This window comes from Diabrotica virgifera, chromosome 4 (assembly GCF_917563875.1).
Source record: "Diabrotica virgifera virgifera chromosome 4, PGI_DIABVI_V3a".
NCBI classification, from domain to species: domain Eukaryota; kingdom Metazoa; phylum Arthropoda; class Insecta; order Coleoptera; family Chrysomelidae; genus Diabrotica; species Diabrotica virgifera.
The window spans coordinates 29,063,097-29,077,334 of NC_065446.1; the positions used below are offsets into that span (position 1 = coordinate 29,063,097).

The window sequence follows — 14,238 nt, forward strand, 5'->3', positions numbered from 1 at the left end:
GCTCTTTCAATAAAAGTGATTAAGTAATTGTTAATGGTTAATAATAGTTATTTATGAAACATTTCGTGAAGTCTTTTTGCGAACGCACGCGATGTTTAGATATACATCGCGTAAGTTCGCAAAAATTACTTCACGCACAGTTTCATACAATATTTTATCTACGATAAACAAATAAAAAAACTGTAACTCTTCGTCACTGGAATTCATTTCTATTCTACAATTTTTAGAACTTTGACATTTAAAAATTCTAACTTCTTTCAAACCACAAAATTGTTAAAACTTTTGTTGTAATTTATTGCTCACATGTCATCACCATGACAACGCGAAAGTTAAGGATATTTGATTAGGTAAAAGTATGCCAAAAAACAGTGCGAAAAAGTAAATCCCACTTAAAATAGGTACATTGTTACTTCACGCACTGCTATCTATAATGACACTTTTTACAAACTAAAAACTTACACATAATATGAGATAGAGTAGATAAATGTATTGATTTTTATTGATTGAGTAGATAAAGATTTATTGATGTTGATAATATGTGATAAAGAAATGGATACGCCCGGGGCCCGGACCCCCGCTAGAATAAAAGGGGACGCGAAAGCAAGAAGAGGAAGAGAAGAATGAGAAGCGTAGGCAAGAAAGAACAAAAAGAAAGATGAGAGACACAGACAATAAGAGGAAGAGAAAGAGTAAGAGCAAAGGAAAGTAGAGGTAGAAATCATAAATAGTTTATCTCAAATTCACGAAAATTTTAAGGTAAAGCTAAGTCAAATTACTAGTATAATAGACAGATTAAAAGAACAACATAAAGCAATAAAATAGTACAACAAAACAATTTAAAATCTAATTGGTAACTAAGCTTCTGTATACAGTGATCAGTGCGCTAACAATCGGCAAAATAACGCAAAACATGGACATATTAAGTTGTGAGATAAAAAGAGATTGAAGTAGTAGAGGTGGAAAATTTAGCGATATACCTATAAATTTACATTATAATATTGATTTTTTCCCACCTTTGGACGTATCAGAGGAGTATGTCAACTAAAGCTGTCATTGCCACAATGGTAATTGCCAAATTCGTCCGATACGTCTAAAGGTGGGAAACAATCAATATAGGTAATGTAAATTTATAATTTTCCCACCTTTATTAGTTTCTTCTCTTTTTTTCTCACAACTTAATATGTTTTCCATCTTTTGCGTTATTTTTCCGGTTATTAGCGCACTGATCACTGTATAATATTATTTCACTAAGTATAATGTATACAGTGATGAGCGCGCTAATAACCGGCAAAATAGCACTAAAGATGGAAAACGTATTAAGTTGTGAGATAAAATGAAATAAAACTAGTCAAGCTGTTAAATTTAGCGATAGTAGCCTTTTTATTCAGTTGTAGATCTAGTCTTGTTACTACAAACATGGGTGTTCCCCAAGGATCTATAATAGGACCAATTCTCTTTGTAGTCTACATTAATGACATCGTACAAGTGAACAGAGCGGTAAATTTCACTATACAGTGCGTCCATAAAGTAACGAATAAATTAATTATTTCGTAAACCAGCGACTTTAAGGAAAAATTCCGAAACAGGTCGATTTTTATTTTCAAATTACAATTTTTTAGCATTTATAGCATAATAGTGACGTCATCCATCTGGGCTTGATAATGTAATCGATGATTTTTTTAAATGAGAATAGGGGTCATGTGATAGCTCATTTGAAAGGGTATTTATTTACTAATACAAACAATAACATAATTATTTATACAGGGTGTCCAAAAATAATTTTTTAATTAAATTAATTGAAACAAAAAGAAGAATGTATGTAACTTATTTAATTCAAAATTCGTTTTACTTTTGTCAGAAAACAGGAATACATGTTTATTTGACAAATAATAAATATTGCTTTTCGCTTAAATTCAATGTCAGAGCTGCCACCCACCTGCCTCTTGGAAGTTTAACATTACGCTTAAGTGAAAATCAATGTTTATTTTTTAAATAAAACATTTTTATGTTTTCTGGCACTAATAAAATATATTTAGAATTAAACAAATTACATACATTCATCTTTTTGTACCAATTAATTTAATTTAAAAAAACATTTTTTGGACATCCTGTATAAATAATTATATTAATGTTTATATTATTGAATAGAGAATTACATACCCTTTCAAATGAGCTATTACATGACCCTTATTCTCATTTAAAAAAATCATCGATTACGTCATCACGCTGAGATGGATGACGTCACTAGTATGATGTGTATGCCAAAAAATCGTAATTTAAAAACAAAAATCGACCTATTTCGGGATTTTTGCTTAAAATCTCCCGTTTACGAAATAATGAATTTATGCGTTACTTTATGGACGCACTGTATATAGGACTTTTCATCTATTGTCATTTGTTTCGAGCTTCTGTCATATTTGGTCTAATCTGTGTATAATATTAATATACACGGATTATACGACATATGACAGAAGCTCGAAACAAATGACTGTGAATGAAAAGCCCTATGCGGATGATACGTCAATTATTCTATCAAACAAATCCAACGTAATCCTATAACGTCAATGTAATGATTTTCTTTATATTCTTTATTTTCTTTATATGTATCTTTTTATTCTTGGTTTTGCGATAACTCGTTGCACTAATGCAGAAAAACGCAAGTTATACATTTTCACAATAAACAAAAATATATACCTGGAAAATTTTCAGTTTATTTTTAACAACATGCAAATAGCTACGGTGTCGTCAGTCAAGTTTTTGGGAATAACTATTGACGAAAGTTTTGATTGGAAGTTGCATTGTGGAGAAGTTGTTTCGAAGTTGAGTTCCATTAACTATCTAATGAGAAATTTAAAATATGTTTTGACGGAAAATCGGCTAATTATAATATATTATGCACTCGTGGAGTCCAGGGCCAGGATTCCGTGCACTGTAGATATCTACATGTCGCTTTCTATCGATGTCAATTTTCGTAAAAATATTTGAATTTTAGCTTTAATTGAATTATTTTCTAGTTTTGCTAGGTTATACGCTAATTGATGCTGAAGTGAGACTTAGTAAAACAAGAAAATATTTGAATTAAAACTAAAAATTAAAATATATTGACACTGCGCATATCGCTTTCTATTAATGTCAATATATTTGAATTTTTAGTTTTAATTCAAATATTTTCTTGTTTTACTAAGTCTCACTTCAGCATCAATTAGAGTATAACCTAGCAAAACTAGAAAATAATTCAATTAAAGCTAAAATTCAAATATTTTTACGAAAATTGACACCAATAGAAAGCGACATGTAGATATCTACAGTGCACGGAATCCAGGCCCAGGCTAAGATACGGGGTATGTTTTTGGCGGACTGGGACGTTTCGCCGTCGCCATTTCGCCGTCGAGCCACTTCGCCGTCTGCCGTTTCGCCGTCGAGCCAGTTCGCCGTCGGCTGTTTCGCCGTCGCCATCGCGGCATTGATACAGTTTACAACAACGTGATAACATACTATCTTTTTTATACTAAATGTCAGTGTAAATAAAATGCTGATGTTAACTTAACAAAACTTACTACGTGTTCCATCTTTTATGTTATTTTGTCGGTTATTTTGTATAGTGTCGAATCTGAACAAACAGCTTCATCTTCCATAGTTGAACAAGGCAAAATTAGAACTTATAAAAATTTTAAAACCACCCATATTTGATGATCAAATAGCATGGATATATTAAAAAATAAATAGCCCAAAAGGAATAAAAAGTTTTCTGAGATGCAATTGTCAAATCGAATTATTTTGCTCTTATATTAAAACTGTGGACTAATCTTTGCAGATTATCTTCATCTTGGGCTATCAATATAGCGTCGTCTATATACGTAACAGAGTATTTTTACCTTTTTGTTTCCCATTTTGTACCCTCTTCCTTTGCGTTGACGTTTTTTATGATTTCGTCCATGATTAAATTGAAGAGCATAGGACTCAGTGAGTCTCCCTGTCTTATTCCGCTATGTGTATAGGTTCTGTAAGTTGTCCATCTATTCTAACTTTCATTTTGTTGTTTTGGTAGAGGATTTAAATAGTTTTATATCTAGGGGGACTTCTCTATTATACAGAAGATGAAGTACATCTCAGAAAACTATTTTTTTACATCGTTACAAAAAAAAATAATAATCAGTAAAGAACCAATTAGTATTGAACAAGTAATGGAAATAAAATACCCTGCAATTACTTGTCAAGCTACGGAGACCTGAACAAAGATATGAGAAATAAAGTACAAAAAGCAAATATATTGGCAGGATGTCTCAATAACACTATATGGCGAAACCGACATATTAACTCTGAGATGAAGTCAAGAATTTATAAAGCCAGTGTAAGACCAATAATGACATATTATGTATCAGAAACAATACCCGATACAGTCACATCACAAACACTATTAAAATCGGCAGAGATGAGAGTACTGAGAAGAATTACAGGAAATACGCTGAGAGACCGAAAGAAGAGTAAAAATATTTGAAGAAAATGTAAAGTACAGTGTAGTGTATAAACCCTAAATAGAAAAAAGAATGGAATAACCACATAAGCAAAATGAGGGAGATCCGTGTGATCAAAATCGCAAGAGATAAATCACCAATCGTTAAAATAAGTATCGGTCGACCGCGCAAAAGATGAAGTGGCAACCTTCCATAGATGTAGGTACCTACATATCCGCCAATGAACAAGCAGAATTGTTTATAAAGAGGAAGAAGAAGAAGTAGACGAAGGAATAAAAGTTTTTGTTTTCATAATTTATGACGGCTGGACTGATATTGAAGCTAGACTGAATATAATTGTATACTAGCCTTACCTTAATATTACTTGGAGGAACGTCAGACATTGGACTGATGTTTCTGTCTAAAAATTGTAGCAAATCCTCATATATAATTTCACAGTTTTCGTCTTTTTTCATTCTGAAAATTAACTAATATTTAAATTTGGAACTAAAATTTACTATTTTTTAATCAATGAGTTTTCTAACTCCGCCTGTGGCACTTTGTAGGTGGATTGATGCCAATGGTGTCACTATCGGTAACAATCCCGGGAAAAGTAGGACGGTTTGACTCTATGGAAGAATAACTATAGCAAGACATAAAAAGGAGTACATGGGAAAGTTACGAGTTAAAAACGACAGATAATAATTAATGAGCTTTGAGTCAAAGATCTTTAGCTATCCCATTTTGGGTAACATTCCCCTATATTTATATAAAACGGACTCACCTTTGTAAATGGTTCAAATTAATACTTACATTGACAATATCTTATCAATTAAGACGTTATCTAGAGGTAGTCGACAAGATTTTAAGACTGTTCTACATCCTTTTTGAGATAATTTACCGGATCTATTGGTATCAGCTTGAATTAAATATTCTTTAAGACGATCTAGATCGTCCCATAAAAATCTCTTTAATTCTGTCAGTGTCATTGCCCTGTAAAAGTAAAAATTAGTTTAGAACTCTTCATAATTGAAGCGATGAAATGTTTTCTTGAACCGATTTGTTCTCATAGTAGTATGACTTGTGTCATTCTGTGACTTCCAACATCTATGTACCGGGTGTCCCAATAAGAATGGCTCTCGGCCATATCTCAGGAACCGTTTATAGTACAGCTTTGAGAAAAAATATTTATAACAAAAGTTGCCTCGGGAAAAGACTGGAAATTACTTTCATAATTGTGGGTCCACCGCTAGAGGGCGTAATTGAATATCAAAAATTAAAAAATCAAAATTTTACAAAATTTACCTAATGGAAGGGCACTGGAAATCTAATCATCGTATTCTTCATAAAATTCTGCGCATATTTGATTTCACAAGTTTAAGTCTACCTTTGCAAATAAGAGGTGGGGGTGAGTGGTAACATTCTTATGAAAAATGGCTGTAAGTCCGGTTCTGCTAAATTGAATTTTGCATACTTGATCTTGTTGAAAACAGCTCTTTTTCGTCAATAAAGTGTCTTATTTTTGAAATAGCCTAATAAGTAATATGCAAGCTAGGAGGCGTTATTTAATTATTTTCGGAAATCTAGTTTTATTTGAAGAATATTAAATACAAGTATGCATTTTTAATCCTATATTACAAAATTAGACCAAATTAGCGACATAATACCGAAAATCGCATGTCGATACCTTTTTTCTATCTCGAGATACCTTAAGAAACGTAAAACGTAAATTTTAAAAAACACCGGTAAACCAAGTTAGAACGTATGTAATTAATTAAAACAACAATAAGACAAAAACACTATAAAATATAACAAAGAAATAAAAGCAACTTATTACTTAGTGACGACCTAAATGTTCAAATTGTTGCCCATCATTTTCGATGCAAGCATTTACTCTTTCAAGACTAGATTTAAAAACAGTCTCAATTTCTGCTTTCGCAATGCTTTGAATGGCGTTTCGTATTCTCTAGATTCTAGATCATGTTTTCTCGAGTAGTGGGCCTAGCGGCAAAAACAAGGTCTTTAATCCGTCCCCATACATAAAAGTCTAAAACAGATTAATCTGTTGTTATTCAATCTACTCTTGAAAGCGTAAATGCTTGCATAGAAAATGATGGGCAACAATTTGAACATTTAGGCAGTCACTAAGGCTAAGTAAGTAGTTGCTTTTATTTCTTTGTTATATTTTATAGTGTTGTTTGTCTTATTGTTGTTTTAATTAATTATATACGTTTACGTTTGGAAAATGTTTATTTGTTTTTTCCATAGCACACTACTTTTCCTCGTTTACCGGTGACAGTAACAGTTATGTTTAAAATTTACACATTTCTTAAGATATCTCGAGATAGAAAAAAGGTATCGACATGTGGTTTTCGGTATTATGTTGCTAATTTGGTCTAATTTTGTAATACATGATTAAAAATGCATACTTGTACTTAATATTTTCCAAAGAAAACGAGATTTCTGAAAATAATTAAATAACGCCTCCTAGCTTGCATATTACTTATTAGACTATTTCGAAAATAAGACACTTACATTGACGAAAAAGAGCTGTTGTCAACAAGACCAAGTATGCAAAATTCGATTTAGCAGAACCGGACTTACAGCCATTTTTTCATAAGACGGTTCCCACTCACCCCCACCTCTTATTTGCAAAGGTAGACTTAAACTTGTTAAATCAAATATGCGCAGAATTTTATGAAGAATAAGATGATTGGATTTCCAGTGCCCTTTTATTAGGTAAATTTTGTAAAATTTTGATTTTTTAATTTTTGATATTTAATTACGTCCTCTAGTGGTGGACCTACAATTATGAAAATAATTTCCAGGCTTTTCCCGAAGCCACTTTTGTTATAAATATTTTTTTTCTAAAAGCTGTAGTATAAACGGTTCCTGAGATATGGCCGAGAGCCATTCTTATTGGGACACCCGGTACAATACACTTTTATTAAATAAAACCGATATTGTATTTTCTAGTACCTACCTATTATTGGAATTCACATTTTGTCATTTCCATAGGCGCCCATACACACGGGCAGGGGGGCCGTGGCCCCCCCTAGCTTTTCGGGAAAGAATAAAAATTAAAATTATATTACAAAACGTATTTTTATTAAAAAATTATTGGATAATTTTGAGAGATAAATTGGAAACAACATATTTATTAATAAAAAATTCACATATTGGGTAATTAATAGTTTAACAGAAAATAAATCTGTGTGTCTGTGACAGCGGTCTATATGGAATAAGCATAATACACATTTCGCACAGTCACGGTATGCTATTAACGAAAACATTGAAAGATATTAGAAACGTGGGAACATAATATATCTATACTGTAATCAACACCCAAAATTACAAATTAAATGAATCATTTATAATACAGCAAAGAAAATCATATCAGCAAGAAATCCGATCTCTGGCCGATAATCACTAATAGTCCAAGTAATGAAGCTTAAAATAGGACAAAACCTCGCAATTTTTACAGAATGGATCGATTTGCTTGAAAATTTTTGAGAATAAGTAGTGGATAGTCCAAGTATCAAAATCTATATCATGCCGAAAGGCGCTTTTACCATGGGGGTGGTTGCCACCGCATCTCGGGGGTGAAAATTTTTTATTATTTATATTTTAATTGCAAAAGTTGGTGAAAACGTTCATTCTAAACAAAAAACGTTCTATACATTTTTTTGCCAAAATTGATCATTTTCGATTTATTCGCTATCAAAAGTATTAGTTTTATATCGAAAAAATCAATGTTTTTAATAAGTTTTCTGGTAATAACTCCAAAAGTTTTCGTTTATCAAAACAATTTTACTTAACAAAAATGTACGTTTTGAAAAAATAAACAAAACCATTTTTTTAAATTTTCTTTAAGACCAATAGTAATCGAGCTATACTTTATAATATGTTGGCTCTTCTTCGTCAAATGCTAAATATTGTAGATTCGAAGTCAAACGACGGGAAAACAATGCATTTTTCGAGGACAACTTGTTCTAACTAATTTAAAGTACTTAAAAATATCTATCTCCAGAAATTAAAAAGGAGTCTCTAGCTCAACAATTAAGTGACTTATACTGAAAAGAATATCAGTCCCCATTATTTTCAGCGGAAAAGTGATCGCAAGCAGGGGGTTGATCTTTTAAAAGCCTACAAAATCATTTTTACAAAACTTTCTAAGATAAAAAATAAAAAGTTACGGTTAAAAAATAATATATCTTTTTGAAAAAAAAAAAAAGGAGAAATCCAATTGAAAGCATAATAATGTAAGTTAGCGGTATTTTTAGTCATTGGGCTTATTACTTATTATTTATTTATGCATTAATGATAGATTCTAGAAGTTTGACTGGCTTAGAATGATTAGTTTTAAAAAACTGGAATTAAAAGCGAATAAGGAATTTTTGTATTTTGGTAAAAAATGCCATTTTCTTCAGAATAGAAAGATTAGCATCAGAGATACGAAAAAATGTTTCGATATAAAATTGCAGGGTATTTAATTCCCAAGAACTTGGTTTGAGAAAAATTTTTCTACTGCAAAAATTGAGTGAATCGTAAATGAGTATGTATATCGAAAAACATTGATTTTTTTTATACAAAACTAACACTTTCGATAGCGAATAAATCGAAAACTATTAATTTTATCAAAAAAATGTATAGAACATTTTTTGCTTAGAATGAACGATTTTATCAACTTTTGCGGTCAAAATATAATAAAAAATTTCCACCCCCGAGATAGGGTGGCAACCACCCCCATGGTAAAAGCGCCTTTTGAAATCATATAGATTTTGATCCTTGGACTATCCACTACTTATTCTCAAATTTTTAAGCAAATCGATCCATTCTGTAAAAATTGCGAGGTGAAAATCTTCGGTTCCTGGCCTATAATGAGCATTTTTTTAAAATTAATTGAACATAGTCAAATTTTAGTTTGCAAAAGTATTTTTTTAGTAAGTAGATTATTTTAAAGTGTACATTATGATGAACAGAACAATTTTATTTAAATGAAAACAGGTGATCTTTCATGACGAATGAGTGTTATATACAGGGTGTCCCAAAAGTAGCGGAAAGGTCGAATAATTCGCGAAATGAACATCGGATCGAAAAAGTGAAAAATATGTGTTAAATATTTCTCAAAAATCTATGCGATGACACTAAACATGTCCACCACTTCAAACCCTGGGTGTGAAGCTTTAAAATCTTAATGGAACCCCTAATTTTTGTTGCAGATTTGGATTTTCCTTGTAAAAATAAGCAAATTTTATTCGAGCCATTTTGCGAATTGTGGATAGAGAGCGCTATAATCGGAAAAAACGATATATCGTGATGCCATAGCAAAATTATAAAAACGGTCTAATATCTCGAGAAATATACTTCCAAATGAAAAACTAAAAAACACGTGTTTGATATTTTTCAAAAATCTATAGAATGACACCAAACATGATTTTTCATTCCACACTCTGGAGGTGGGAGTGAGAATTAACTTTAAAATCTTAAATAGGAACCCCCGTTTTTTATTGCAGATTGAGTTTCCTCCTCAAAAAATTAGTAACATTTATTCGAAACTTTTTTTAGAATTGTTGAGGATGCCGCTATAATCGGAAAATGCGATTTATTTGCGCCATCTATCAACGATTCTAAAAATGTTTGGAATAATGTGACTTATTTTTCATAAGGATTCTAAATCTGCAAAAATAAAGGGGGCTCCTTTTTAAGATTTTAAAGTAAAAACTTGGTTCGACAAATACTCATGGTTAGTCTACTAGCCGAAGTTGAAGGCAGGGCTTTGCAAGCATTGTATTCTTTTCAAACGGGTTTTAAAGAGAGCCGCAACTTTTTGGTACCCATTACATTTCCATTTAAAAACCTGGTCTAGTATTTAAATGTATGAATAATTTCTCACAACAGGGTTCAAACTAGGTTTTTTTAGGAAGTTTAAACTACAGTAGACTCCCTCTATAACGAGAACTGAAATGGTGGACTAATTATCTCGTTATAAGCGGATCTCGTTATATCAAACAACAATAATATTGAACTACTTTAAATGGGAAATAATAATTTAAAATAATTTAAAAACAATAATATTGAAATGTTTTGATGCCTCTTACGTAGTTTATTAGGTGTCGACGGTCAACCTGAACAGTAAACAATGAGACTTCGCCGTCATAAATTGTAAATTTCCTATAATATTCAATATCGGTCGATAAACAGGCAGAAGTTTATTACAGGTGGCCGTGTTTATTACAGCACTGGCCTCGATAATAAGACAGATGTTGGGCATTTCTATGTACAGGCAGTTGGGGCATTTATTTATTTATGACCATTACAACGCTAACAACAGGTAAAGACACGTATTCTTAGATTTCAATTTTCTTCGTTGTAACCAAATATGCCTCGTTATAAAGCGTTATAGTTCAATAGGAATTTCATGGGACACCTAATGTACCTCGTTATAAGCGAAACCTCGTTATATCCGTGTTCGTTATAGAGAGAGTCTACTGTATATATTGTCATCCGAAATATACAAAATGTAATGTGCAACATCTACACGTTTGGCCCCCCCCTAAAAATTTTTATATGGGCGCCCTTGATCATTTCAGCTGTGATTTGGCCTTTTTCTGTGCATTGATTTTATTTTTCATTTGTTTTAGAGTTACTCTTATCTTTTGTATAACAGTTTTCGGAAGGTCTCTAGATTAAAACAGATGTCCGTAGACTATGGTGTTTACTTTTTCCGAGGATATTTGAATTTTAATATCGGTTTTCTTTATCTCAGTGTCTTATAATTTTGGTTTTGGCTTCCTTTTGACTTTTCAGATCTCGTTCATAACTTTGTTGTTCTGTAGATTTTTCTTCTATCTTTGGTGTATTTTGTTTTATCCGTTTTAGGTTTCATTTTAGGTTTAATTTTAGGTTTTTATTTGTCTTGATCCAGGAACAGACTTTAATTGAACGCATTGATGCAAAGAGAAAACATCCATTTAAAATGCATTGTGCACGAAATCAGTGGTTTTGCGAATACATTATTTATATATTTTCTAAATAAACATGAATATTACAAATGCCGTGAAAAATAGGACACTAAATGCACAATCTGTGAAACAAATATACAAATGTATGTTCCCTATGTCCAGCTGAACGATTTACGTACATACAATATACATAAACTGTGATGCAGCCATACGCTAAATAAATAAATTTATAGAAGAGGTCCTCCTATTTTAACATTTCTAAACTATGGACATTGTGGATGCTTTATTAACACGTTGACGGACACTGCGTCAAATGTATAAGCCAGTGTTGTGACACTATACATATTTCGCAAAGTATAATAGGGAAATATGCAACGTCTATAGACGTTGTGTCACATTATATCAATGGAAATTAGACGTCTATAGACGTTATATCCGTCAACATGTTAATAATAAAATAGAAAAGAATAAGGAAAGAATGTGTTACACTAACTGATTTGAATTTGTGTTTGTATATTTGTGTTGTATTTGTAGTCAGTGATGGAATGGTAAAATTGGGAGAATCCGTAAATTGCCACAAATAAATATAGGTACATAGGTACTTACCGTATTTTCTCTCGATCGTACCGTTCCTTATAACACACGGCCGAAAACGCTCTAGATATCGTCACCATATCATGTTCAGTAAAATCTGGTCCCATAATTTGACATAACTGTGATCTAAAACATTTAGATAATAAAAACATAATATTATAATAACTATCATGTTGTTCTGAAGCTATTTTCTTGTGGCATTTTTGCCTAACTATTTTTGATGGGAAATAAGGCACAATTTTACAAAAAAAATGATTTTATTAACGTTTCGACGCCCAAATCGGATGCCGTTGTCAAAATACAAAAAATATTAATGAATTAAACAAAAATGTTTTTGCTCAGTAAAAAATTCTTCTAACAATTTATTTAATCTGACTCATTTATATCGGCAATTCAGACATATATATTTTAAAGTAGATGACTTTAAAATTATATTGCCAATATTTATGAGTTGCGCTCCTGGGACGATTTTACTGAAAGATAGTTCATTCGATTACATGAAATCAACCCCAACTCAAGAAAATCCGTCACAAAAAAAATCATAGCATGTGATCTGTCTTTAAAAAGACAAACCACATGCAACGGTGAGAGTAAAATTCTCGCGTTAGAGATTCCATAGTAAATCACGAGGGAAAACCAGGAAAAAACCTCGTGATACTATCCCGACATCGTAAGTATTAGGTCTTACTTTAGTTTTCTCTGAAAACTAATACCAAATTCTGACCTTAATATGTACATATCGATACATTTTTGGCAAAGTAACGTAAGTGACATTTTTGGCGAAAACCATGTTTTTTCATTAAACTAACGCTATTAGTGTTTAGAAGGTACTGCCAAAGTGTAGTAAGCCTAGAATTACTTTAAACCTTTTTTTTTTAAATATTTTAAAAACGTATGTCCAGAATTGTTTTAATCATACCCGCAAAAGAAACGCAACTTTAGCACTATTTCCATAATAATAACGTAAGGAAACGTCGTTTACCGCCATAATAACGTAAGTACCGGTCGGATTCTGTTACTTACGTCAGATTTTCGCAGTCAGTGTTTGGCTTACGACAGTGACAGATTCGTGCTACAATCGACTAAATTATTGATTTTAGGTAAGTTATAACGAAAAACATGTATTTGTAGTTATTTCAAAAAACTCTAAAACCTTAACTAACATTATGAACCTGTAAAACTCCATTTCATATTTAATTTCGTTTATTTATTACAAATTATTTTGACATAACCTAAAAAAAAATTCGGTTGAATTGTTTGTTAAAAAATCTTTGTAAATTTTGATATAAAATGTAAACTGTTTGTGAAAAAAATAAGTTTAAAATTGTAAAATTATCAATTTGAACTCTTGTATCTAGAAAACGGTTAGAAATAAAGAAATACTGCTTGCATGTTTCTATTCTGATTTGCATAGAATAGTGCAGTCACTGAAGGTTTTTACCTCCGATTTCGTTGAGCCTTCATCGATTTTCATGAACATTGGTGAGTAGTTAGGGGATACCTCAAGGAATAAAGGTGACATGATGCAAACTTGCGCTTTTACCCTGGGGGTGGATGCTACCCATTCTTGGGGGTGAAATTATTTTATTAAAAGTGATACCATAAGTCGATAGAGGGACAAATTCTAAGCCAAATTTGTTATATAACGTTATTAAAATAAATCAATACATTTTGAGTTATTAAATAAATATCAAAGATTTTATTTTTTTTTTTCGTAAAAAATGCCTGTTTTAAAGTTGTTTTTCACGTATAACTCAAAAACTATAAGCTTTTTTCAAAAAACTTATTATTGACGAAATTGAAGATAGTAAAAAACTAAATACACACCCCTTACATAAAGAACTAAACTAACGTTAATTCAAAGTGAGTTCTGGGTAATTGAGTGTATATTATTTTCGACGAGTACTCAAATCTAAGCATTCAAGCTTAAATAACGGGAAAACGATGCACTTTATAAAATCTGCAAAGCACTTGTCAAAGTACTTCGTAATACCTATCAAATGAACTGCAGAAGAAGTTAATAGCTTCGAAATTAAGCAAGTTATGATGAAAAGAAGAGAACGCTTTCGAATTTTTTAGAAAAATTTTTATTAATAACACTTGTTTAGAACTGAATTTTATTTACCATTTAGGCCTTACCGACACTTGATCAGTGGCTAGATATTTTTAAGCTAAACTACTGTTAATAAACTACAAATAAAAAAATGAATACGTAATTGCAGATT

At 31.4% G+C, this 14,238-nt stretch overlaps 1 protein-coding gene across 2 annotated transcripts in view; it reads right to left on the minus strand.

Moving 5' to 3' along the window:
• LOC114349352 (EF-hand domain-containing family member C2-like) overlaps positions 1-14,238 on the minus strand; it is a 187,007-nt gene that overhangs the window by 417 nt on the left and 172,352 nt on the right. For both annotated transcript variants that reach the window (XM_028299698.2, XM_028299697.1), the window contains exons 10-12: positions 12,026-12,139; positions 5,268-5,447; positions 4,829-4,931 (exon numbers count right to left, since the gene is read on the minus strand). In XM_028299698.2, coding sequence (XP_028155499.1) covers positions 4,829-4,931; positions 5,268-5,447; positions 12,026-12,139 — 397 coding nt within the window. The remainder of the gene's footprint in view (positions 1-4,828; positions 4,932-5,267; positions 5,448-12,025; positions 12,140-14,238) is intronic.